Source organism: Dermacentor silvarum, chromosome 2 (genome assembly GCF_013339745.2).
Source record: "Dermacentor silvarum isolate Dsil-2018 chromosome 2, BIME_Dsil_1.4, whole genome shotgun sequence".
In the NCBI taxonomy this organism is placed as follows: Eukaryota; Metazoa; Arthropoda; class Arachnida; order Ixodida; family Ixodidae; genus Dermacentor; species Dermacentor silvarum.
Window position 1 is genome coordinate 124457457 of NC_051155.1, and position 27256 is coordinate 124484712.

General features: G+C 45.9%; 2 protein-coding genes across 2 annotated transcripts in view; both read left to right on the forward strand.

The window, feature by feature from the left end:
* Positions 1 to 3492: 3492 nt before the first annotated feature.
* LOC119441094 (uncharacterized) lies at positions 3493 to 8246 on the forward strand. The gene is made up of 3 exons (XM_037705793.2): positions 3493 to 3657; positions 4198 to 4446; positions 7890 to 8246. The coding sequence occupies exons 1-3, from the start codon at positions 3493 to 3495 to the stop codon at positions 8244 to 8246; spliced, it is 771 nt and encodes a 256-aa protein (XP_037561721.2).
* A 537-nt stretch (positions 8247 to 8783) lies between these two features.
* LOC119440356 (retinal-specific phospholipid-transporting ATPase ABCA4-like) overlaps positions 8784 to 27256 on the forward strand; it is an 86528-nt gene continuing 68055 nt past the window's right edge. Inside the window, 4 exon segments of the mRNA XM_049662879.1 lie at positions 8784 to 9030; positions 10250 to 10438; positions 10947 to 11131; positions 20760 to 20877. Coding sequence (XP_049518836.1) covers positions 8784 to 9030; positions 10250 to 10438; positions 10947 to 11131; positions 20760 to 20877 — 739 coding nt within the window.

Consider the following 27256-nt stretch of genomic DNA (forward strand, 5'->3'; position numbering starts at 1 on the left):
GGTGTAGTTTCCATGCTCCTTAACTTGAAAACCAAATCTACCCCTGGTCCCGACAACGTACCGAACGTTTTTCTGCGTCGATACGCAGAAATGATGTCCCTGTTTCTTGTTATTATTTTTCGTGCATCATTATCCACAGCAACCCTTTCTACTGACTGGCGAACTGCACGTGTAGTGCCAGTACCAAAGAAGGGTGACCTAACACTGATAAGTAACTATCGCCCAATATCGCTAACGTCATCGTGCTGTAAGATGCTAGAACACATCATAGCTAACTTCATTACTAATTCCTAAATGATAACAACGTTCTTGCACCTTCGCAGCATGGTTTTCGAAAGGGTTTTTCCACTGTCACCCAATTAACATCGGTTATACATTCTTTTGCGAGTATTTTAGACAAATCCGGCCAGGTAGATGTAATATTTTTAGACTTCAGGAAAGCATTTGACCTTGTTGCGCACTCAAAATTGATTGAAAAACTTCGATTAATTAACCTTCCTTGTTTCATTATTAATTGGGTTTCAGCGTACCTAAGGAACAGACAACAGTTTGTAAGCATTGACACTTACAATTCCCGTGAACTGCCAGTTACCTCAGGTGTCCCTCAGGGTAGCGTTCTAGGGCCTTTATTGTTTTTAATATATTTAATGATATTACCAGCGTAATCACTGAACCCGTTCAAATAAAATTATTCGCTGATGATTGTGTGCTGTTTCCTGAAGTAACCAGCCGAGGTGATCAGATAACCCTGAACAATAACCTTCAAAATCTTCTTTGTTGGTGCAGTCGCTGGAATATGGAACTAGATGCTAACAAGTCCAGTGTACATGAAATAACTAAAAAATTAAATAGCCTATCTTTTCCTTATGCCCTAGGATCTGTACCGCTAACCGAGGTGAGGAAATATAAATATCGTGGCGTCACAATAACAAATAGCCTAAACTGGAATACTCACATTACTAACGTATGTGACTCAGCCTTTCGTAAACTTTGTCTGCTACGTCATAAATTAAAGCTAGCTCCCGTTGAAACTAAACTTTTTAGCCTACACATCACTAATAAGAACCAAAACTTGAGTATGCATGCATAGTATGGGACCCTTACACAAAAACAACATTGATGCACTAGAAAGAATTCAGCGTAAAGCAATCAGATTTATTTTCTCAAAGTACCGCATGACTGATTCCCGACAGCACTAATTAAGAACATGGTATCCAACACTGGAAATGAGAAAAAATCCAGCGGTTAAATTTCTTTTTCTTAAGAATAACCTCCTTTCCCTCACCCAGAGCCTTATGTACGCCAATTGGTTGCCGCCCGAACACGGCATCGCCACGCTGACTCTTAATCCCTATAACGCCAGAACTAACGTCTTTAGTATCTTTTTTCTCACGCACTATTAGGATTGGAACAATTTACCTCAGTCGCTACTAACCAGTATGATTCCCTTGACAATCTCAATATTGACATGTTGCTCTCTTGTGAATTGGTTGCTGAAGTTGATCTTGCGTTATTGTTCTTTTATTCGTTTAAAATTGTATTGATTCATTTATAAACATGTTCTTTATTTGTTTTGGAAATTTCTTCATTACAGAGCAAAGTGTTCTTTTCCGTGCTTTGTACTCGCAGATGATGGATTGGATTGTATTCTGCGCACTCTTAATCTACGTCTGGTATTGTATTATCTCTTTTATCTTGTATGCCGCTCCTGCTTGGGCCACGCCAAGGGCTACAGTATTGGTAAAATAAATAAATAAATAAATAAATAAATAAATAAATAATAAATAAAAATAAATAAATAAATAAATAAAAAATAAATAAATAAATAACGTTGCTTTTCCTGCTTGTACGACTGCTCATTTAAGCAGAGTGTGTACAGTTATTCTACATTTCATTTTAGTGACCGTATGTTGTTTCTTTGGATACAGTGGCTTCACTTTTTTCTGTTTTCGTTTTCTTTTTTTTTTTTTTTTGAGCTGTATTCGATGTTGTAACCACTCCCTGCATGGGCCTGAGGAGGACCGCAGCTGTAAATAAATAAATAATAAATAAATAATTAAATAAATATAAATAAATAAATAAATAAATATAAATAAATACTAAATAAAAATAAATAAATATAATTACCACTGTCCAAAAACAGTACCGCCACGTAGCGGCCGGCCACTCAAACAGACCTCAAACTGCAGCTGGTACCACCGGGGGTCAGTTAGCTAAGCCGTTGCGCTGCTGAGCACGAGGTCGCGGGATCGAATCCCGGCCGCGGCGGCCGCATTGCGATGGAGGCGAAATGCGAAAACGCCCGTGTGCTTGCGTTGTCATATGCACGTTAAGAACCCCAGGTGGTCAAAATTAAATCCGGAGCCCGCTACGGCGTGGCTCATAATCAGAACTGGTTTTGGCACACAAACCCCAGAAAGAAGAAGAAGAAGGAAAGGGCGTTGTCTTTGAGTTTCAGCGTAACAGAAATATGTTTTCTCGTATATCTGCTTTACAGTCCGGAGCTATATCATGTCTGCAGATTGTGTGTCGTCGTACTTTACGAATTATCTTACGCAATTTACGTGAATCATTCAATTAGTTCAATAAGGAAACTTGCGTTTGGCGAGGGCCTAGAAGAATGAGGTGTGTTTCAGTCCGCGCGCGCGACGCATACGTCTTGTGGTGGTGGGCTTGTCTAACGTCGGCCAGCTTCCCTTTACATCCAGTTTCAATGGGTGGAATGTTCTTGTTTTTTTTTTTTTTCCTTTCATATACGCTATTATTTGTCCAATCTATGTTAATTATCTGTTAATCGTATATGCGTTCTTTATTGTGGCGATTTACCTAGTACATATTTTGTTATTACTGTACTAAAAGAAGTAACACACATTTAGACCCCTACTACCCGCAGGCTTGAAATCTAAACATATTTGGCTTAATTTGTTCGATGGACATGGATAGAATAATTTAACAGAAGTACTCGTAACAAATCATAGCTGACAAGCCGGCGAGAACCACTATTGAGACGCACTGGTTGTACGCGAGTCAATCAAGCAGCTTCGCTTTCCTTCATTCACGGAAGAAAAGCGAGTCTGTGAATATGATGCTCCCTTTTCCTCCTCATCTTTCGTTCATCGATGTTCGTTTTTCTCCCTGCATGACCAGTGCGTCGCAGGAGTCACGTCTGCGCATTCGGAGGGAGTGTTCTTACATCATCAGCATAAGTTCAGATTTGCGGGAGTGCTGAGGAGAGGAGTGTGTAGTACTACATGAATGATATGCCTATAAGGCCGCGGTTCTTAAACTTCGACCACTTGCTTGCATTCTTGTTGCATAAAACGCGTGTTGACTGCTGAAACACACCACCGAATTCTATGCAGCCACTGCCACCGCCGTGAAGAAGGTCGTCGTGGACGACTCACCTGGGGACCGTCCTGCGCCGTCGCCTCTCCTGCAGCTGTGATAGTGTTATGGAAAAACATATACGTGACGCGTCTCTGTCGCCACTACATGACCACGCTGCTCGAGATCGTTCTAATGGTGGCGCTGCTGCTCGGAATCCAAGACGACGCCGTGGTGCGCGAGCCTCTGATACGAAAAGGGGACACCATCTTTCGGCCCATTCACCCCAGCGCCTTCTGGAACACGCAGCCCAGCATGGTCCAAGTCAAACAGGTTCGCCACTGCGTTTTGCTCCGTATCGTTGAAAACTTTGATGACAGACTACGGCTGTGTTTCGGGGTTATGGACGATGTTGCATGTTGGTGAACAAGGTTCGAGTGCAAACTGTTTCACTATACGCTGTACGCGCTGTGTACTTTTAGTCGTAGTCAAGAAATGCAAGCAGATAAGTGGTAATACATGAACGCGCAAGTGGATGACGACACGCTCAAGGTACCAATACGACTCGAGAGTACAACAGCACGTTTTATTATGAAACACATAGCGCATTAACCCTTCTAACACGCAAGGAGCCTACACTTTTTCTTGGCATCTGTCGCTTTTAGTATTGATTGATTCTTTCTAAGCAATTACTGGTATAGAGGTTATGGAGAATGGTTTTTTTTTAAGGTGTATCACTTTAACCCGTAACCTATGTTTGCACATGCGTACCTATAGGATTTGCGCTAACCAGGAAGTAACATCAGAAGTTGTATCCTTCATCCTCTCAAGATACACTGTATATCTTGATCCTACGTGTGAAATGCTCCGCAGGTGCTATTTGCGCCGGCCACCAAATATGTTTCTCGGTTGACACGTGAAGCCATGAAGGAGCTGGGCGTGCGGAGCGTTCTGGGAGTGACATCGAGGAAGGAACTAGTGGAAACCATGCTGGGGCAGAACCGAACGCCCGTGCACGTGGTAGGGCTCCTGTACAGGAACGTGGAGGCCGGTGACGAGAAGAGCGTGCCCGTCAGCCTGCGGATAACCTTCTTCGGGAGCCACCTGCCTCTCGACGTGCTGGTAAGGAAGACTTTCCTTGGAATAAGAGTTACGCAATGATTAAAGGAGTTCGCAGCGATGAGAACGATAAGTAGTGGTGTGTATGTGAGATCTAACACGCGTTTGTCCATTGTCATTTTATTTAAAAGGGACACTAAAGAGAAAGATAAGTTTAGCTGTATTTGTAAATGACACTTCTACAATACTAAGAAAAACCTCTCTTACCGCAAATGGAGCTGATAAGCCCGGTGAAACGCAAAAACGAGACAGGTGACGACGCCACTATGACGTTTCAGCACCAACTCGCCATGACGTCATGAAATTTGACGCCATCTTCAAGGGCCTAGCTAACCTTTTACCAGCAATATGGACCACTTTATGCTAAAGGAGCAATACGCCGAATTAAGCAAGTTTCGAGAACTTTACCTCATTCTCCCCACCCAGCTTCCCCCCCCCCCATTTTTTTTAACGCGTGACGTCACTCTGAACTACTGGCTGTGAGTTACAACGCGAAATTCAAACATGAAAATTCGGCCTTCATTTTCTTTTTGATAATAAACGACATATTACCGTGACAGTAACGTAAACAGACTTTTGAAGGAATTTTTATGCTAATTCATTGTTTCTCTTTAGTGTTCCTTTAAACAAGCGATAGTGACAAAAGTTCAGTGGAACTGAGACAGCAAAGCGCTTGGAATATTCTTAAAAGCTTGTTTTACTTTCGACATTCCTTGAACATTAGAAGCACAAGGGGAAGAATAATAGAAAACACCAAGGGGCTGCTCTTGTTTTTATTAGTTACAACCGCATCAAGCCAATAACCAAGGAAGGCAAGGAATTCATTGGAGAAATTAAGTGTTTTTTTAATCGAAATGAAGAAATGACAAAGAAATTGAGAAATTAACGTTGACGAAAAAACGACCTGCCGCTGGTAGGAGCCACACCCGCATCTCTCGCGTTTACGTGCACGATAATCTACCAAATCGGCTACCGTGGCGGCCGTTCTCACGTCCACTTTTGGGGCATTTGTATGCGTGTAATAGTTCGAGCTCTGCGAGTTTTAGCCAGAGCCACCACTACCTGTCATGGAGGCTGATGCGGTACGGGCTTTCCATCGATTGCGACAGAAAGTTGTCCACAAGTATAGCGATTAGAGACGCTGTGTTTGGCTGCAGCAGCTTTGGGATCGGGCCAAGTCTTAACGGAATGGGTAGTAACAATTCTTTGCTGAAGTACACAAAAATAAATCAGTCGTCATAGCATCACCGTCATACTATATAATGTCATCTCCGTCGTCTTGCTGTTGCGGCACACAAACTCTCGCGTCAAGCACGCATTGCTCTCATTACAAAAAAAAAAAAAAGGTTCATCCATGATGACGCTTTGCAGAACCACAAAGTACGCTGTATAGCCATGTAGCAGCAAAATGTTCCGCGTGACATCGAATCCCACAGTGCGTGGGATCTGCATATTTTTTAAAAAAAAATTTTTTTTTTTACTGAAGAGGTGCGACACGAGGCGTGACAGGAATTTACTTTAAGGGAAAGTGCCTGTAGTGAAGCAACGAATGCCTCGTATTAATAAAAAAAAATTCACCGACGATTACGATACTTCCTAATGAGAATTTTGAGCGCAGCTGTTTAGGTGTTTTGAATTCGCGACACATTGTGGCAAATTGATTCTGAACGACAGGTCCTCTGGGCGGTGCCGTTGAGCCCCGTGCTCGGGCAGCTCGTTTAGCAGCTGCGGCAGACGAAGCACTTTCACCGGTTGCGTCGCTCATTGTTCAGAAAGAACTGGCTGACACTATTTTGTATTATAATTATATTTCACGTCGTAGTGACAGTGAATAACGAAAGAGTGCCGAAACTGTGAGTTACAAATTTAACACTTTATTTGGTGAACTTGTGCCCAGCAAAACAAGTAACACTCAAGCACAACGATAGCGGCGAGCAGAGCCGGCGGTCATGGAAATCAAGAGCTTCGGCTTTTATACATGATTCGTCGAAGATTCCAGTGTAATCGCTGGTGCCCACGTGGCTTCCAGAAAGTACTACACAATTCACGTCGCGCATACAATAAGATTACAAGTAGCTTTGGTGACAACAGCTAACGGATATAACTACCGATAACATGCACGAAACTTCTGATACATGCACGCGCGTCGTGCATTGAGGGATAACGTTTAACATTTGTTAGCCGGTGAAGAGTAGTGACCGACGACGTGTGGTACTCTAGCGCGATCTCTTAGCGATCGTCGCAGAGCACTATTTGCGCGGCACTACGCTCTTTTTCTCACGCTTTCGCCATACCCTCCTCCTCGCGCTCTCTTAGCTATCGCCACCTTTCATTCTCCGCTGCGCTCCGCGTTGCTCTTTCATCATTCGCAGCTGTGATCGTTCGCTCGGTTACGCCGACGATGCCCGCAGGAACGGGCGCCTAAAAGAGCAGCGCTCTAAAAGATGATCTACCAGTCACACCCTATGGTATGCGGCATAGCCCAACTGAATGCTGAGGTGTCGCTAATAAAGAATGTGGCTAATACGTTCAAGCAGCCAGCTGCTGCGATCTTAGGCGTACAACTGGCGGATACGGTATCTGTAAACAACGCAGGAACTATGGATTTACTAGAACTGGACGTCTGAGCATGCGTGATGTGTCAACTAGAACTATAGGCTGTGCGAGCACGTGTGAGTGCGTATGCGGAGATGCACAGGAGGACGAGGAGAGAAAGCTGAGACAAGTTGGAACTGTGGACAGGGCGCGGTAAATAAGGTAGCGTGGCAACCTGCGACTCGATGGGGCTATAGTAACTCGATACTACGGTAATATAGTAAAGGTAATACGTATAAAATCAGGCTATGTAAAAACGCGTTCACGAAACTATTGGGGCTCTGTAGCTCGCACCTTTGATTGATGTTTACGTTGTCCATAAGCCAAGTTTCTGCATGAACCTTACTAATACCGCATACGGAAATCGCTGACACCTAAGCAAATATGCGTTTTCTCGAACACGGCTTCTTTAGTCAGGAAGGTATCCTTCACGTGTGCTATCTAAGTGATTGTTCAAATTAATACTAGTTCATTTCCGCTGCGTTGATAGGTTTTATTTGTATTCACATGGCATACTACAGCTCTGTGTATAGCCATCCTCTGAAACTGCTCCCAAAAGGCTGAAGAAGCATTCCGTGTTGAAAAAGAGAGAAAAATTCCGCAGACTGAGAAGCGGTCCACCCCAGTCTGGTTCATTGTGGGTGTTCGTTCTGTGAAACGTTCTCGTCTCTAGTTTAAACAGACTACTATAGATCCCCGTAAAGGCCACACAAAGGCCTAAATTAATATATAAGCAAAAATGAACTGAAATGGGCGCTTGAGTTCTTGGTAACCGCGCAAAGAAGGGCACAAAACTAGACAAATATGATCGCAAACATGGATGCTTACATGCTGCGCCATGGTGTTTACAGGTGCAGTATCCTGAACGGATTCTGTCTCAGCCGGAGGGACCTTCGGCTGAAGAACGCTTTCCGGAAATGAACACCTTGCTTCCCATCATGGGTGCGCTACAGCAGCGACACTTGGAAATGCAGGCGGCCCGGTTCAACGCTTCTCGGCAGCGGTTGCATCAAGTGTGGCTGCAGCGTTTCCCCTACCCGAGCTACATCGAGCATAAGGACACCAAGAACTATGCCCTGGTGCTGACCCGTTTCTGCATCGGCATGCTCATCCCGTTCGCCGTCTTTGTTGCCAGGCTGAGCGACGAGAGGGTCACTGGTGCGCACGAGATTCTGCGAACGTTTGTCTTCCAGCTGTTCGACGTTTAACCATGCATGTGGCGCGACGTGACGCCGTCGCTCGTGAGAAGATTTTCGCGTGCTTGGCAATTGTATGTTACTTACTAAATTGTATATGTTGAGTATATTTGAAATAAACGGCATTCATTGCATTTCAGACACTCCTCAGAAGAGCCAGCTATTTTCAGCCCTAAGCTTCTTGTTGCGCTACAGCTCAGAGGCCTGCATATTTGTGGAAGTTTAGCAGGCAGTGTGACTGCCGTGTCCTTACTGATGGCGATCGTATGTATGGTTATCATTGGCGCTTGTCGCCTGCCGCTCACAAAAAAGAAAAAGACCGTGAGAGTACCGTGGCTTGCTGGGCGATTTTCGTAATGGGAAAGTCGCTTGGGAAGGCGTCTGCGCCTTCATTGCCCTAATAAAACCTCGTGAGCACAAACTTGACACGTGATTGAGTTGAGTGAATCTGTAGATGGCAGGGCGGCACAGAGTCACTCTGACCATATCTCCAGGCGCATTCTACTCCGTGCTGAAACGAATGGCATGCTGCGGCGTTCTTACGCAGGTATGAAGGAGATGCTCCGGCTAGTAGGCATGAGCGACCGGGTGTACTGGCTGAGCCACTACCTCAGCGCCTTCTTCATGCACCTAATTATAGTGACGCTCATGATGCTGTTCGTGTGTGTCAAGAGAAATGCCGAAGGACGAGCCTTCATCCAGTTCAGTGACCCACTGCTGCTCTTCTGCATCCTCATGTGCTTCTGCAGCTCATGCATCATGCACGCTACTCTGCTGTCCATGTTCTTCGCCAATCGTGAGCTTTACCTTTTACGCGCCTACCCTCGCGCCAGAAACACACGTAGATGAATTTGTTTAGTGATTGATAGCACAGAAGCTAGCTTAGGAAGAGCGGAGTGGAAGAAAGACTATGCCACATATAGACCACCTATAAACCATCTATAAACAGCACCACTACGTCTTATACATTGTCATCCTTGCATTTTGAATTTTAGGAGCTATTTATTAGTCGCGTATTTTTTGTCTCATCATTGTTCCAAGAACCATAAGAAGGACTCATTCCAAGAAGTTGTCGGTAGTGGCTGTAGTATTCACGGAATGTGCGTACCTGTAGAACCCGTAGTGTTCGCATTTTGCATATCAGTCTCATTTTGTCGGTTTCTGTATACGCATATAACAGATTAGTATGTACGATACAGATAGCATTGCTTCTACGTATGGTTTTTTTTGCGGAGTAAATAAATATACCACATATTTGTTGTCCCTTATTGCCAGATATAAACACAGCCATTTCGTCAAACTGAACGGCGCAGTAGCGTTCCATCCTGATCCTTCTTTATATTATGAAAGAAAATCATAATTTCTTTTGACCTGATTTCAGCAGCGCTTGATAGAGATACCATTCTGGAATTGCAAAAGCGTTGGCGCCAATGGTCATGCTGATTGTGCTCAGGCACAATGGCTGTTGTGCTATTTTGAGGATAGTTGAAATTCAGCAGGCATGCTGTATTTTCTGCAGGTTGGAAAATTTGGCGAGTGGGTATAGCTTCATAGTTGGAACAGCGCGATTAGACACGGACATGATCTTCAACCAGCCCCTCGGCATAATAAAAGATGACTATCCGAAACACAACCTTCATGTTAAAAATCCGCAAATTACGAAGGTGCCATGCCCGTCGAAAAGTTTAAAAAATCGACAAGAAACGACAATAACTGAATATCATGTGATTATTTAGCTTTGTATATTAGATTTTTTTTGGAATAAAATTTAGTTGATAGGCAGCGCTGTGGGATGTCCTCTCCTTGTACTCAGCCCGTGCCCACTCGCGCTTGTTGCAACCATGAAGCTGCATTTTTTCTCTTATAATTTATTTTTTGAAATCGCAGAAATTTGTGCCGTTATCTTTTTGTGTTGTAACAGAGGACTAAAGTGAGAATATGGTGGGAACAAGAGAGATAGTGACCATTGACTGATGATTCAATTAATGGCCGGCGATTGTTTCACTGTCGTGCAGCTCACTCCGCTGTAGCCGGAGCCATGCTCTACTGGACGGTCAGCTGCATCATGCCGTTCCTCGCGCTGGAGAACGCCGGTGGCGAGGGCTACCAGTTCATCAGCCGCGAGCAGAAACTGGCCACGTCCATCTTCCCCGCCATGAGCCTGCACTGGAGCTTCCGCGTGCTCGAACGCTTCGAGAAGTTCGGTGAGTGCTCCATGCATTTGTAAGTCGGGCTTCAGTTTTGAATGTAGTGTTTACCGATAGACAAAATAGTTACACAGATCCCTCGTGTGCCGCTACATTTTAGTGGTAATGAACACCAGTATAACAGTTTCAGAAAATATAGCTTTGAACCTGACTGAGCTACTGAAATCTGACCAACAGTTCAGTAGTTATAGATAAGATGATATAGCACGGAAATTTCTCTCGGCAATGGTAGAAAAAGGCATGTACCTCCAGAAGTTACTAGACAGAGTCGTTATATTTCATTAATGTAATGCTGCTACCCATGCTCTATTGTTGAAGACAAAGAACTACTTTTTGTTTACTTGCTGCAATGTTCTATTAAGTAATGGCAAGTGAAGCGCCAACGCTCGCCAAATGGCAACAATGGGAAAACTCTTGCGTAATTGTGTGAGACGATGTTTAAGAAGAATGCTGATGGCGTCGCAGACGCATATCGCAAGAACCATGCTCGATTGTCGCCTCGCAGTGGATTACGGTGCCAACTGGGGGAACTTCTACGACCGTAGCGCCACTCCGGACAACGTGACACTGGCCGAAATCGTGTTCATAGGCTTCATGTGCGATTGCGTCATAGTGATCGCCGTCTGGTATCTAGACAACGTGATGCCAATTGGACCAGGGATCGCCAGGCCTTGGCTTTACCCATTCCAGGTACTCGTAAATACCATATGCTGCCGTGACCAACGGACTACTGAATTGCGCTTCCTTAGAGCCCCGCGATTCCTCGCTAAAACATGTATACGAAATATTACTTGATCACAATGGTTTCTTGGACCATGGAAGTCGCGAAAAGTTAAACACGTACAGGGTTTCACACTCGCTGAAATTAAGGGATGCATTGTTGTGGTACTTGTGTATCGCTTATTCTAAGGCGTAGGCGAACGCCACGTCAAAGTGTCTTTTTGTTTTCTTCTGTGTGGTCCTGTGCTTCGAAAACATTATCGGTCAGGTCATTTGCCGTGATGCCTGTGGGCATTAACAGAATGTTCTCGTGGTCAATCTTTTCGAGCCCACTTTCATGATCCACATCTAGCCTTTAGTGGGTACCCATGCACTTAATACCTTTATACCAGGTACTTAATACCGGTACTTAATACCGGGTACTTAATACCAGGTACTTAATACCGGGTACTTAATACCGGGTACTTAATACCGCGTACTTAATACCTTTTGTACATTTTAATGGACATTATTTCGAATACCTTTTGAAAACTTAACTAGAAGCGACAAAAAGTAATTAAGAACACGCCCGGAATTTGAAGGCAGACTCACGCGATTTGATCATATTGTTGTGGTGAACGTTCAAAGAAATCGACACTAGTATGTGCGCGACTGTTGTGTGCTCTTCTATGACAAAAAGTGCCCATGAAGTGGTGCGTTTCGAGTGCCCCGGGAGGACGTCAATGTCCAGAATGCAGAAATGCAGAACCAACGTTTTCACACATTATTGCATTTTCATCTGTGTGTTCATTTAAAAAAACAAGTTTTCTTTACCAGAATAAACTTGAGGACACAGTTGCTTGGTGCACGCACTACATGCAGTTGCTGCTTTGTGCATCTATGTCCGACAGTGTACGAAAAAGTAATGTCCAGTCAGCCAACGTTATGAATATGGGACTTGTCTTCAACAGGGTCCTAGCGAATACACGCCGCCTTGTCGAAACGTTAAAAAATAATGTCGAGTCAGCCAACGTGATGACTAGGGGACTTGTCTTCAACAGGACCCTGGCGATACACGTCCCCTTGTCGAAACGTTGTCTGCAGCGACATTCCGCATTCGACCAGTATTGATCAGTCTGAACCTTCAAAGCAGACCATGTATCTGTCATGACTTCATGGCGTATGAGCGTAGAAGGATGCATGGAATTAGTCGAATCAGGGATGTGAGTCGGTAATCATTGAATTGCAGCATCCGTGTGTAATGCTTATTAGCGCAACGGCATTTCAGCCAGCATATTGTGACAATAAGCGTTGTAGGGATTTTATTTACAGATGGCTTTCAGTATTCCGTACTTATTGTGTGTTCAAATTTTCTAACCTACTTTGTCAAGAAAGCTGATTAGTCACCGCGGACGAAAGCACGTTTTCATTAAAAATGGCCGGAAATGAATGGAACGTCGACGATTATATTTGAAGTGTTCTTTCTTGTTGTTTGTCTACATAAAAGGTCAAATGTGAACATTGGTGTAAGAATAAGAGCAATGTTTACGTCGAGGGTGGTCTTCCTTTCTGATTTTTTTTACAACGTGCCTTAACGGTGAGCGCCAATTCTTGACCTGCCTAATTTTATTTCTCGGACCCCCACTGGTGACTGGCCAGATGATTATTGCGAGGCCAATGCGCACGCAGTGTGTGCGGGCGCGCCGAAAGGCTTACGTTGCTGTTGTGAGAGTGTGGTGAGGACAGGTCGCTGTAGCAAGAGTTTGACACGAAGTTTTTCCGTGTGACGAAGTGTTTTCCGTACGCCGGACGCAGATGAGCTACTGGATACCCACCGTAACTTAATCGAGGGCCCCTGCGTTCCCGGAAGAAGAGATGCATAACTTCGAACAGATCCAAAGGACAACTTGGTGGCAATCCATATTCTACAGGCCACTAAGGTAAGCCCGTTTATCGGAAGCGTTGAAATGTATTTAAGCTGCTACTTGGAACGAAAAGCATCGCCGTCGCCAGCGCCTATTGGCATTTAGAGCTAACTTGCGTGCACTGAACTGTGGATGCTACCCGACTGTCGTACAGGTGGTACGCCGAGTCGAAACGCATGCGTGTAGTTAAATAAAGTATACTTCACCTTTAGAAAGAACATAAAAAATAGCTTGGCCGTCCTCTCACGAATTTTCAAGTTTGCATGTTTAACCGGCTGTCACCTAATAACGGAGCTCCAATGTAGAATAGTGTAACAAATTTTCTACACCCTTATGTTTACTAAGATCAATTTGAAATATTTGTTGTACATTGGTGACTCCACTTAACCAAACTCGAAGAGAAAAGAAGAAGTAATCCGCTCAATCGAAGTTAGTGAGTGGCATAAGAAACATAAAATTCTCTCTTCTGTTAGTCTGTCAACGGTGCAAATAATTTGCGATATTGGCCTGCTAGTATACTCACAACCAATTCTGATGCATATTCGCACAAGCGAAAGGTTGCCCAGGATCCTGCGCCGCTGTCCTGTTCAAAGCAACACAGCGAAATTTCGACTCAATCGCTTGCTGAATAACGTTACTGAATAACAGTCTGGGTCGCAACTGTTTAATTCACCATCGCTAGACTTCGTAATCTCACTGGTTGTTAATTCGACGTTACCTTCTCCGGTCACTACTGCAACCAACATAACAGTTTTGTGCAGCCTCTATTTTGTTGTTCTCAACACGATTGGTGAGAAATGGCATGCACTAATCAGGGACGCTATAACGCAAATCTATTCCAATCTGTTTATATTCAATTTTTTCCATTAGCCTCTTCCGATTGGTCACAAATTGTCGTCCACTTTGCCTACCTCTCACGCTACGCCACAAAAATTGAGAAAACTGAAAACTGAATTCTGATATTACGTGTAGACACTGATTATGCATTGTTAGGCCGAACAAAAGAACTAAAATGTATTTCCGATTCTACGCTACTGGTCAAAAGTTTTACGGGCTGCGCCCACTTTGCCTGTCTGTCACGCGACGTCACAAAACCGTAAGAACACACCACGCCTAAGGGACGCGCACGCAAGAAAGATGCAGATGAGCAAAACTGGGCCAGAATTCACAAAAAATTCTTATGCTAGAATTGTTCGTAAGAAAGAATTTAAGCTAATCCCGGATGCAAGACATATTACTTCTAAGGCAGCCGACCATGACAAAGAGCACTTACGAAAGAAAAGCTTTGTGTATCTGGCCCCTGATTTTTTTTTTGGAATAGCCGGAGACTGATCGCTGTTAGATACGGACAATTAATTAACATCGGTAAAGTTCTTCGAACGCAACCACTCGCTGGCGCACGACAATTACGGTGATCAGGTGCGCGTAGACCATGCTACCGAACCCGCCAAACAGGTTAGCAATCCCACCCTCGTGTGCGGCGCATGGAGCTTTTGTCTCCCCTTGTGTGACGCTTCCTGAAACTGTAACTGGAAGCCGGTACGGCTCGAGGTCGTTGACCTTCGGCCAGGGAAAAGCTGCCTTGCAGCACTGGAATGTCGTTCGAGAAGAACCCATCCCCTCCAGCTGAGCGCCATCCAGGCGAGGATGCAACGCCGGACGCAGGTCACCCATCGGAGAATAGAGTCCTTGGAGTGCACGTATGGGCCGAACATGACGTCACTTGCACGGGCACGACGACTGGATGAAAATTACACCAATTTGCACGGGCCCGACGATTGGAGGAAAATGACGACACCTGTACGGGCTCGATGACTGGATGAACATGACGTGACCCCGACAGATTGAAGGGGTTATAAGCCAGAGAAATATCGAGAGGAGTGAGACGTTCTTCTTGCCGTGGGCTGCAGCGTCCGATTTGCTGTCGGCCGTAACGATGACTGTTTTACTGTTATTTTGCTTATTCTGTTCCGGTACATAATGTAAATAAACTATTCTCTAAGTTCCCCTCAAAGGCTGCCATCTCCCGCACTCTACGGCAAGATCACATAACTGGTGGTGGCGATAGAGATGAACCTTCGATCAACAAGCGATATGCACCTTCAAGCAAAGGAATCCTGAAGAACTGGGAACAGCGAAGAAGTATGAGCCTTCGATCCCAGGGAGTCCTGAGCAACTGGAACAGCGAAGGTCAATGAGCCTTCGACACAGAGTCCTGAGCAACTGGGAACAGACGACGGATGAACCAGGTGGCCTGGTGCTGCATCCATGGTTGAGCGCGTGGTTTTTATGTTTTGATTCGCCAGAATTCAAAATTTGTGCATTTATTTGATTATTCTGGAAATCGGGCATTTGTAGCATATTTTGGGTTGTACAATTTATTTAAGGAAACAGTTCTAATCGCCAGTCGGGCAGCTGCCATGACGAGGTGACACTTGCTGTTGGTGTGCGACAATTTGGGAGTTGAGGCGGACGAAAGAATGGAAAGGCCAGCTATCGAAAAGGCAATTAAAGATAGTGGCAATGACGACGAGAGCATTGAGATTGCTTGGGAGGTGGTACAGGAAACGCAGAAGTGCGAGCGAGAACATCAGGAAGGTGAGCGAGAACGAGAAGAGCACGAAAAAGTAACAGGCCTGCGCGGCACACGCAGCACAGTCACAGCGTAAGCTGGTGGAGCGGCTCAAAAGTAGCTCCAATTTCGGGACCACGCACAACAGGGTCTTCGCGGCAAAGTTTATTCGCCTCGTTTTGACGAGAACGAGCTGAACTGTACGCCCTGCGTCGACGGCGAGCTGCGCCTTGTAATGCTCTCTGCACAGTAGTCTGCTGAGTCCGATGATGCCTGGTTGTAGCCGCGCACGTAGCTCTACGATTCTCTTCTTCAGCAGCGGTTCGTACCTTGCGAGGAGACGCCATAACGTGTACCGAAGAGGTATCCAAATACGTGGCGCACATCTCACATACCTTGACCCGTGGCACGGTACGTTGTTGTTGATGATGATGATGACTGTTTATTTGAATCTTCAAAACGGGCTGGTGACAAGTAATCACCTAGTTACGTGCAGTATGCAACTGCTATAGCAATTGACATGCCGGGCACGCTGCGTTTGCAGGCGTCTTAACTAGATGGCGCCACCATACTGGCGGAGGCTCGGGATCGCTTTCATTACGCGCCTCGTCTGAATCGCATATCGTCGTCTGCGCCGGCGCGCCTGCCTAGGGCACATTTATACGGCATTATTTTCGCTACCCGATAGCAAGCGTTTGCGTGGCTCAGTAGTAGAGTAGCTGAATATCGGACAAGCTAAAGCTCTTCAAACTCTAATATTTTAAGTCATCTCTGTTTAATTTTATTACAAAGGATTCAAGTAAATATTGGAATTACATTGCTGAGAAGAAGAAATCAATATCCCAAATGAAAATAAATGGACCAATGGTTACGGAGAGGGCTAAAGTTGCTCATAATTTTAATGTGATTTTTACCGTGTCTTCTCGAATCCCAGTGATTCTTCACGTAACTGCAGTGTACCAACCGTTTTATGTAAATTTTATATCGTATGCTGGTGTGCTCTCTGTGGTGTTGAACCTAAAACCCAAATGTTCAAGTGGGCCTGACAATATCCCTAACTTGCTTCTCTGTGGATATGCTGTAAACTTAAAATTAGAGTTTCTTGTTATAATATTCCATGCTTCCTTATTGTCGTCTGAATTACCGACTGATTGGAGGACAGCCCGAATTGCACCAATTCATAAAAAGGAAGACCGTCTACTTGTAGAAAACTATAATCCTATTTCTTTAGCGTCATCATGCTGCAAGCTCATCGAACATATCATAGCAAAAAGCATAACCAAATACGTAGGGAAGTAATCCATTTTAACTTTCAGCACGGGTTCAAAAGAGGTTATTCAGCTGTCACCACTGCTGGTCACTGTAGTTCATACCTTTGCATCAACCCTTGACAAGAACCAATAAATAGACATAATTTTCCTTGACTTCCGGAGGGCATTCTATACAGTCCCACATGATAAATTAATTCTAAAACTTGGAAATGCAGGGATCCCCCAGATGTTTATCTCTTGGGTTTCTGTTTATTTGTCTAACCGGAAACAATTTGTTGAGATAAATGGCGAAAAATAAGGCTGGCATCCGGTCCCATCGGGTGTTTCCTAGGGCAGTGTCCTCGGTCCTCTTCTTTTTGTTTTACACGTATAATAGTGACATTGTTAACATGGTTGAAGATGGTGCACAGATTCGATTGTTTGCCGATAATTGTGTGCTCTTTAAGAATATTGTCTCTATCCATGATCAAATTAGCTTATGTTGTAGTTTGAATATTATTCTTGCATGGTGCAGGTGATAAGGAATGACACTAAACACAGATAAAAGCGTACTACTGCCCGAATTACACATAAGCAATCACCCCTGCTTTATACTTATTAAGTTAAATTCATCACCTCTTCATGAAGTCACTAGTTATAAATACTCAGGAGTGACCCTTAACAAAACACTATCATGGAACGATCACATAACCATCACTTGCACTTCAGCCTTCAGATAACTTTGCCTGTTGAGACACAAACTTAAGAAAGACCCTTCTAAAGTTAAAATGTTATGCTACCTCTCCCTAATTAAAGCTAAGCTGGATTATGTATGCATAGTTTGGGATCCGTACACAAAATCTAATATTAATAGTCTTAAGAGAATTCAGAGAAAAGTGGTCAGATTTATATTTAAAAAATTCTGCAGATCTGATTCCCCCACCGAAGTTATGGAAATTAACAACATTGAACCACTCGAACTTAGAAGAAAGAAACAGAGACTCGAATTCCTTAAACTACTTCACACCAATGATTTATCCGTTGACCCATCTGAATATTTATCGCAGTTATCAACCAGAACTACACTCCACCGCAGACATGATGCGGTGGAATGTCTCCACCCCTTACTTTGCAAGAACGAACATATGTTTTCTTTTTTTCCTCGAACAGTAACCGAATGGAATTGTTTAATTGAATCCACATCCTAATCTTATAATTTGATGGTTATGTTTCTTTTATCAATCCCATTTTCAATGTATGTACCATATGTCGCCCTCCCTGCTTGGACCACGTGTCTGCAGTATTTAATAAATAATAAATAAAAACGTCACGTAAAACACGGTATTGCGCCTTCACCAAAGCGGTACTCTGTAACGATACATACCACTCAGCAGTAAAATGGAAGTAATTTAGGTTAGGTTAGGTTAGGCTGTCCGTCTAATGCTCTCTCTTATGCAGTGTAGAAGAGTGTTGATGGCCGTTGCAGTTTCGTTACCAGTTTAATTTAACCAAAGTTCGCAAAGGGAATAATCCAACTAAGGCCTAGCATACGTAATCATTCAAGTCGGTGCCGAGTTCCGCTTCTACGGAAGTTCAGCTTAAGGTAGTTCCATTCAGAAAGAATCAAAGATTCGTCATTTCATGTACTCGCATGAAAAGCACAGTGAATAAGCAAGGTCCTTCAATATGGTGATGAACCTTTTTTTGAACCTTCCCAATTTTTCAAGCTATCATGTCCGCGGTTGTCCAAGTCGCCCATATTATACTGTGATGTCGGAATACAACAATTATAATAGCATATACTGGGATAATGTCCGGTAAGCCTTCGCTTTATCAGGCATATTTGTGAAATCAGCGAATGTTGCTTACAAAACGCGATGTCGAAACTACGTCCAATAAAGGCTTTGCACATTCTTTGTTGCTTTGTTGGTGGTGCTGTTGGTCATGCGTGTCTGTTCTATTTATTGACTAGCGCGCTCTACGTAGCAAATGGGTCTGTGGGATACGGAAAATCCTGAAGTGCAAGACTTTGGAATAAATTTGGCTGCATAGGGCTCTTTAATGGCACGTAAGCTTAAACACGCTTTTGCTTTGTGTTACACGTACACTGGAAGGTTACCGTCGCAGGTCGTATTTGATGCTGCATCAAAATTCATTATCAGTGACTCAAATATCGCTGTCTTCAAGTTCGCCAGGGGTCGCATCTGCACGGCGGCACTCAAACATTTAAAATCATACTGACCGGTGATGACGCCAGATGATCCATGTCATCTGGGCACCCGGGCACTCCTCGCTCCCCAGTAACGAGGCGGCTCTCACCGTAGCTCAAGGACTTTCTCGCCGAGCAAGTGAGCCAGCCCACGGAGGAGATCGCAAGGTCACATATAAAGAAATTACTGATCACTATCAGCTGGGACGGGCCCGGTATCCCCCGGCTCACCCTAAATTAACTAAGAACCAGGCAGTTACGTGGAAACTCCTCCAGACCAACATGTATCCGAACGCAGTGTCCTGCGGCTGGCTTTATCCCGGAAATTATACAAAATTGTGGGAAATATGTAACAATAGAGTGGACCTGCCGCACATCTTGTGGGCGTGTCCCCAGGCACAACCATTCGAGGGCCGCCAAAGAAATGACCAAGGGAAAATGGGCAGCCCTACTGCTCAGCTTAGACCACAGACTGATCCGAGAGAGCCGCCGAGATACAACGTATCTCGGCCGTCTTTAGGTGACAGGAGCAGGAGTTACTCCGACCCCCCCCCCCCTTTTTTTTGTTGTAAAACGGGTGAAATAAAGTTATTTTCCCTCTCTCGATGCGGCAAGCCCGAGCTGAGCAAAAGAATGCCATAGCCACTTCTGTTGAGACGACGTTCAACTAAGGCAAGGCTTTTATTTTTGAGGTCATTGTGTTCGCGTTCTTCAGTTAAATGCGGCCATTGCTCCATAAAGCACAGCACACTATTGCGTTGGAATGATTGATTTCTTTCCTAGAGTACCTGTATTGTTTTCTTGGTATTTCATTTGTTTCACCTTTGAAATGAGCATAATTGGCACTTAGTTATTTTACCATTGGTGAGCAGGCAGCATCAATTACTCCGCATTCTTTGTCAGGTCAAGACGCCCTCGTCGTCGTTGTACGGAGCTAGATCGAATTACACGTTGGCACCTTCACTGCACCATGGTTATATCCGCCGAAAGACAAAATGAATCATGGGAGGTGCTTGCTGACTTTCACTAGGGCTATTAAATATTCACCATTTATGAACGAATTTGAAATATTGCTATGTTAATAGGGCCACCCAGAGGCGCGAGCGGCTTGGCGATTAGGTCATTTTGCTCAATACCAAAATGACAATAGCGCGAGGACGCGTGTTCCACTCGTTGTGGACGCTCGCTTGGAAGGGTGGAAGGTGACAACGCCGTTATCTGTGCATTTGGATGCAGGTTAGAGAAAAAGCAGGCGGTCGAAGTTATTGCAAATTCTTGAAGGGGGGGAGGGGGGGGGGGCTGGTCTGAAAAATGATTTGTTGAAATAGTGGCGCAAAAGGCAATACGCACACAAGCATGGCAAGAGCGCAAAAAACCGTGCACGCTGCTTCTACCACTACCAACATCATCTAGCAAACGAATTCTTACATAGACGTTCTTGGTGCTATATTTTGGGGAGGTAAAACCTATGGTGCAAACATTTTCTGGAACAACCAGGAAAATCACACAGATGGCTTAATTGATTATGGCATCAATCCGTCTCTTTGCAGTATGCTGGCTCGCGCAGGCCTGCAAAAAGAAAAAAAAAAGAAATGTTGCTTGCTGATACACAGTGTTACTTCCGAGTTCTTCGCCAAGCATATACCGTGCAAACAATTTGCAGTGCTACGAAGACATGGTCGCTGTACAAGATGCGAGCCTGAGGATCTTCGAGAATCAGATCACGGTGCTACTTGGTCACAACGATTCCGGCAAGACCACGCTACTGAACATGGTCACCGGTAAGGTCGCTGTTTACATGAGTACTGTATATCAGATTGATACGATCGGATCCGTCACAGGCATAGGAAACGGTACAAGGTAGATAAAGTATTGCGGAAGTCAAAAGTACGATTAAGGAGATGTATACAAAAGTATTAGAATAAAAAAACATGTATAGCATAGCTGATGAAATCAAGCAGGCTAGGTGGCCATCTGTCAACGCCCCGTTTCAAAGGGGATGCCAATAAATCACTATAACCATCACCACTGCTGCAATAGCGACAAAGACAACTTTAGCAGCCTCCTCGCATATACTGATGGCTCAGAGCAAGTCATTCTGAGGCAAGACAAAAAGAGAAAAGAAGGCTTGGAAAATAGCGCGAAAAATAATAAATGAATAAACAAAGAAACGTGGCCAGACTCGAAAGACCAGACACGAGTGATATGTTTTTTTTATTGCGATAGCAATTATATGGACACTTCAACCGTATTTCTGCCGTCGCCGTGAGGTTCCGTATAAAGTCCAAGGGCGATAAAATCGTCGCCGCGCGCCGTATTCCCCCGCGCGCTATCACGGAGAGTGAACGCATGGCGGAAAGCAAACGCGACCGTCGCGCGAAAGGCCGTGGGGGTATGGGAGGGAGGGAGGCGGGGCGACGCTGTGCTGGGGCACGAAATGCCAATCGTGCAACCGGGCACAAGGGGAACTGGCCACTTAATCTCCCACGCGAAAGCAAGGAAGCGGGAAGGCAGCGCGGGAGGGAGGGGGGGACAGCTTCTACTCTGCCAACAAACGCGTTTGTACTTTTCCCGGCTGTGGCGGTTGCCCGCACCGTCTCTTATCTCCACACGGCTCTGACCTTTGTATGCGCTGTGCATTCGCCGCTCAGTTTTCGTTGAAGCGATAGACCGCACGAACCTTCGCCCGCTTCGGCGGCTGCGCTTGCTGCCAGCGTTTTGGCAGTCGTCTGCGGTCATTCAATGTGATCTATTCATGTTTGCTTGTGCGCGCTGACCACGCTTGTTAATTCAGTTAGTAAGCGAATGTGTCCAAGTCTATGCAGCCGATAAAACTACTATCCCTACTCCGAATAGCTCTCTGCTAATTTGCTATCGCAGTTGATGCTTCGCCTTTGGGGCGAAACTGCGACATTTTTTTGGTGTCTAAATCCATGTTATTTGTTTCGCGTTGTTTTTCATGCTTTTTCGAATGAACCAGTTACCCCAACGTCCACACGTTTGCAGAGAATGAAAGTAGCCTCGGAAGAATGCACAAAAGAAAAATCGACGCAGTATACCAGTCTACGTACGATTTTACGAAAAAGAGATTAGCGTTGTTTAATCGAACGTCACGTAGTGCACCTAATATCATGGCGCATTTAGTCTAGATTCATTGAACAGCGCGACCGTTAATTACTCCTACATTTTGTCACAGTCGTCTGTCTGTGGTCATTAGCGAAAAAAGCGAAAGGTTGTTTTCAATAAAATATTTGTTTAACGAATGGTACACCTTCTTTGCTTAACCAAATAAACTGCTACAACACTAGCACAAGTAGATTAACTGGATAACACAGATAAGAATAATACGCATCGCCAGACAATTGTCTTCGTGTACTAGCGGTTAAGTTGGTTAATTTATATGAAAATAAAAACGATATTTGTAACTCCTAAAGTAACTCTCCACCTGGATCAGGGGTTGAAAACAGAGAAGCACAGTGCGTCGACGATGCGGCGACGATAGTGCCTGCAATGAATCACACCAATGCATGCCCCCAAAACAGCTGAAAATCCACACTTCTTGAAGAATTCAACCCTGCCTGCCAGCAGCGACGATGTCACTGGCATCGCCTCTGTGTCACACACACACCTCTGTAGCTAGCACCACTAGCACCACCAGCCACTAGCAATGCGAATGACTTGGAGGTTCCCATGAAGTGAACCCCGACAGAAAATGCTCGTGCATCAAAAGAGAGAAAAAAAATGAAAGGAAAAAATTGGGAAAATTTGGGTTGCAGGCGAAAGCCGTGATGTAACGCCACGTGCGCCCTCAGCTCAAATATCTGAAGAGGCGAAGCAGGAATTGTGGGCGGTGGTCGAGAGCATCTGCATCGTGGAGGGCAGGTCGCATGCTCAGACAGTCGCATCGCAAGACATTATTTCCGCCATCCCAGCTATTACAGATCCGCCTAAAGAAAAGTATTCCGGAATAACCGTACCTACACGGCGCTTTACATCTTCCATTGTATAACCAAAATTGCCGGCTGAGTTGGGCGAGAGGTCCTTAAAGCTAGGAATGCCATTGCACCAAGGGTACTTGGTGGATTTTTTTGCGCAATGTCTGAGCATATGGCTTCCACACTAGTGTTAATAGCAACGTAATGCGCCCCCGGGAAGCCGGCAACAGCGCCGACTCGCGTCCATAATCGTGACAGCAAGCCGGCTTGCCAGTTTTCAGCGGTGGTTATAAATTACCTTGTACCGAAGCGCGCGCGCGGCACAGCGAGCGGGCGAAACATGTTTCAGTGGAAAATGCTGCAATTTCGCGCCTGCAAATTCACCACTTCTCTTTAAGCGCATGGGTCCAGCTTCTGACGTGACTGGGTATTGTGCTAGAACGTAGGAACGCAGGCAGCCCTTGCAGTGCGCGTGGCCCTTGACAGAACTTGACTAGGTGAATCGGCCTCAATGAAGCATTGATACAGGAACGCGTCTGCTATCGTTCAAAATTTTATGACATTATCCTGATCTATCGTATGGTGAGAGCATACTTTATTTGGACGCTTTAACCTGCCGTAGGGACTAACTGCCGTAGGTTCTCCTTTTGATTTGATGCTCCAGTTACCACTGATGCAACGCACCATATACTGCGTCGCATTGAAGTTAACATTCAATTGCAAAGAGCATCTCCGAAACTGATCACCGTAGTCCTGAAAAAAAAATTGGGGCAGTTTCGCACTTGTGGCGCGAAGACTGGGCAAACAGCGAAGCTGGGGGCCCCACCTATTTTCGTTGGTAAACGGTTCTCGTACGATCCGCACCGCAGTCTCGCTTTTCGGAAGTCGCGCACGGAGCTAAGCGTAGACAAGTTCGTGTCGATACACAGTCTATCGCACCTCCCGTGGATATCCGCACTTGGCGCTGGAAATTATCCAGGTCTCGCAGGCCCAGATCGTTTTGGCGACGCTTCTGGTTGCTCAAACGAATTTGCTTCTTATCGCGGGCTCGAAATTCTGGATCTTCTGCCATTCGCTGTCGTTTAGTTGCCGCTTCGTCGGCGCGATACTCTGAATCGGCCTGAAGTCGTCTCATCCGCTCTCGAGTAGCGCCGCGCTGTCTTTCGCGCCACGCGTCCTCCTCCTCGGGAGTGACGATCTTCCTCGGTCGCCCCATTCGCTTCCGCAACGCGGAGCTATATATACCCCGCGGGACCCTGACGTCACAGCGGCGACCAATCCGCGCGGCGAGGTGATGTCATGGCTAGGCCGAGCGAAGGCGAAGTGATGCGGTGCGCGCGATGACGTCATGGCTTGGCTCCCGCAGCTGTTGCAAGGCTCGGCGCAGCTGAGTGAGGCGTTGCTAGGCGATGCATGTGACGTCATCCCAAGGAGAGGGTTTTCGGCGTACACCTCACGGCGCAACCAACGGCTTAAATTCAGAGCCCTTCCACTGTTATGAAGATGGAAGCAAGCGAAGCTGTGACTATAGGGTGGGTCTGCTGTAGTCAATATTGTCCCCACGATGAGAATGGGCGTATTGTCGTTGGGCAATACCCAACCGAACATGTATATCATGAACGTTTCGACGTCTTTCGTAGGCGTTGCAGGGGTAAAGTACACAGTCGCGATCACCGTACCGTCAAAGCGTTTTATTAAGGATGGCTACGCCAATCGCGGCTCGCTCACAAGCGCTCACGTGGTCGCTAGGGGGACCTACGTCACGTAACGAAGAAGCAAACGTAAGATCCGGCGAAAACCGCAGTAAGACGCATACGTTTTTACAATTCTAAGTTTGAAAACGCCGCCAACCGGGCGTTTTATACGACTCCACGAGGAGGCATGAGGCGGAGCGACGCTTGGTGGCGCAACCCACCACCCCGTTTCAAAAGGGACGCTCATAGCATTCATGCAGCAAAGAAGGAACGCCGTCGACTTAGCCTCGCTAGCCTTCCAGCAGAGCTCAACTCTAGTCGGGCGCAGCTTCCAACAGGCTTGCCGCGCTAGCCTCGCAGGCGGGCCTAACTCTACTCAGGGGGGAACACGGCATGAAAGAAGGTCGACTGGCGCAAGAGAAGAGAGATAGCGGGAGCTCAGCCGGCCGGGAGGGAGGAGGGCCCGTGCGCTCAAAAACACGACGACGCTCGAGCCAATGCTGATGATCATAGTTTTTTTTCTACACGCGGACACCATCCTGGGTAACCTAGCCCTTAAAAGCTTCGCTGTAAAAAGTTGGCTGTGGCTTAACTCAGTTATGCCTGGGTGTGCGTAGCGAGAGGTACGGTTAATCTAATTGTTTAGCTTGGTTCTCTCTACGGTTACATATTTATCGTTTAGCTTCGTACGTCTGAGTGTTTACGTTTGGTTGTCACCTCTCGTTAAGTTATGGTTACATTAAGACTAGACATTTTTAAATTGTAGCGCATTTATTTTGAAAGTGTTCATCTTGCTGTTTCTCAATTGCCAGAAAGACGGCCCGGCCCGATGGTCGGTGAGGCGGGAGGATAAGGGGTTGTCGTCCAGTGACTTGAACACGTTTCGGGTGCTATCCTCATCTGAATCCACTCGCCTGGCCGCTTCGTACTTACGACGCTTCTCGAGACGTGCGGCTCGTTCTTCCTCCGTCTTCTCGGCTCGCTGCCTCCTCTTGGTTTCGTTCCGACGACGAAGCCTGGCTTATTTCAATGTCTCTCCGACTCACTTTCCATATCTGCCGACGAATCCCACCGAACCGCCCCTTCTATATATACGATGCAACGCCAGCTCCTCCTCTGTTGTTGCAATGCGGTTTCACCGGCTCCTCCTCTGACGTCATGCCAGATGGCGTGGCGAGCGGCGCTGCCAGCTGCGGTGGTTGCTAGGCAACGGCTCAGCTCGCGGTGTGGCCACCGGCCACAGCGAAACGGCGAGAATACGGCCAATGTAGCTCTAGCTACAAAACCGAGGACACTTATGAGCTGTGAATGCGAATGCATTAATGTCCAATGGAACGCCTCTGAGCGGTCCTTCGAGTTATGAACTACTCGCGGGCAAGTGAGCGCGTTGAGACGCTTTGCCAACGGCTTGGCGCGTTTCGATTTGACCTTTCCGAGGCGCAGTTATGACGCAGGCGTGATCTTGCGCGGGCAAGGAACGCGCGAGCTGCGAGGGTTACGTGAGCGTGAGCGAGGGTGACGTGGCATCGCGCAACACCCCCTAGACTAGAGATAGCGGAGATGCCCTCTTTCCTCATGCAACCACTGGCGCGCTATCTGTGCAGCAGGTGTTCCCTTTCTCCCGCTCTGCTCCGTCGACGCGCGCCCGTGACGTGGCGTCGCAGCCAGAGGGAATTTAGGTGCCGTTTTGCACTTGTCCAGACGACAGACGCCGGCTTTTTTGCTCAATGGATCCATTTGATGTTTTCGCATCAAAATTTAATTCAAGGGTTTTACGTGCCAAAACCACAATATTATTCTGAGGCACGCCGTAGTGAGCGACTCTGGCTTAATGTTGACCACCTGGTGTTCTTTAACGTGCACACAATTTGCGGCACACGGGCGGTGTTGCATATCGCCCCCAGTGAAATGCGGTAGCCATGGCCCGGATTTGGTCCCGTAAGCTCGGGCTTAGCAGCGCAACCATGAAGCCACTACGCCACCACGCCTGGTAACCCCGTAGTTTGGTGTATTAGCGCTTGCTGCATAGTGTAATGTGTAGGAAAGATGATGCGGTGTTCTCTTATCGCACTAATGCAACAAACGGATTTGCATGCTCTTATAGAAATTTGACTTTACCAAGTCACCGCTGCATACAAAATTGTCACGTTTGTTCTCGCGAAGTTCGATTCCGCGATAAAGAATTGCTGCTCTAAATGCATCCTTGCCTCTTACAGAGGAAATTTAGAGATATCACTCCTTCCCACTGTAGCACTCCGTCACCGTACGCGAGTAATGAAAATTTACTCGGATACGGATGATAATTATTAGTGAAAAATGTCATATGTGCCCCCCCCCCCCCTTTCACTGCCTCCATATCTAATCATACCACATAGCCATATGGAATCGCACATGATTCTATTCAGGACATGCGGTTATCGAATGTAGATGTCATGCAGAATGTGAATCTTTTAAATGTTATAGCTATAGATATAGCTATATTACTCTTGGTACTCGCTTTTAGAACGAACGCAGGGCGGACAACTCATTTG

Coding starts and splice junctions, on each gene's coding strand:
- LOC119441094 (XM_037705793.2), top strand. CDS start 3,493: ATGACCACGCTGCTCGAGATCGTTCTAATGGTGGCGCTGCTGCTCGGA. Junction 3,658..4,197: donor GCATGGTCCAAGTCAAACAG/GTTCGCCACTGC, acceptor AATGCTCCGCAG/GTGCTATTTGCGCCGGCCAC. Junction 4,447..7,889: donor ACCTGCCTCTCGACGTGCTG/GTAAGGAAGACT, acceptor TGGTGTTTACAG/GTGCAGTATCCTGAACGGAT.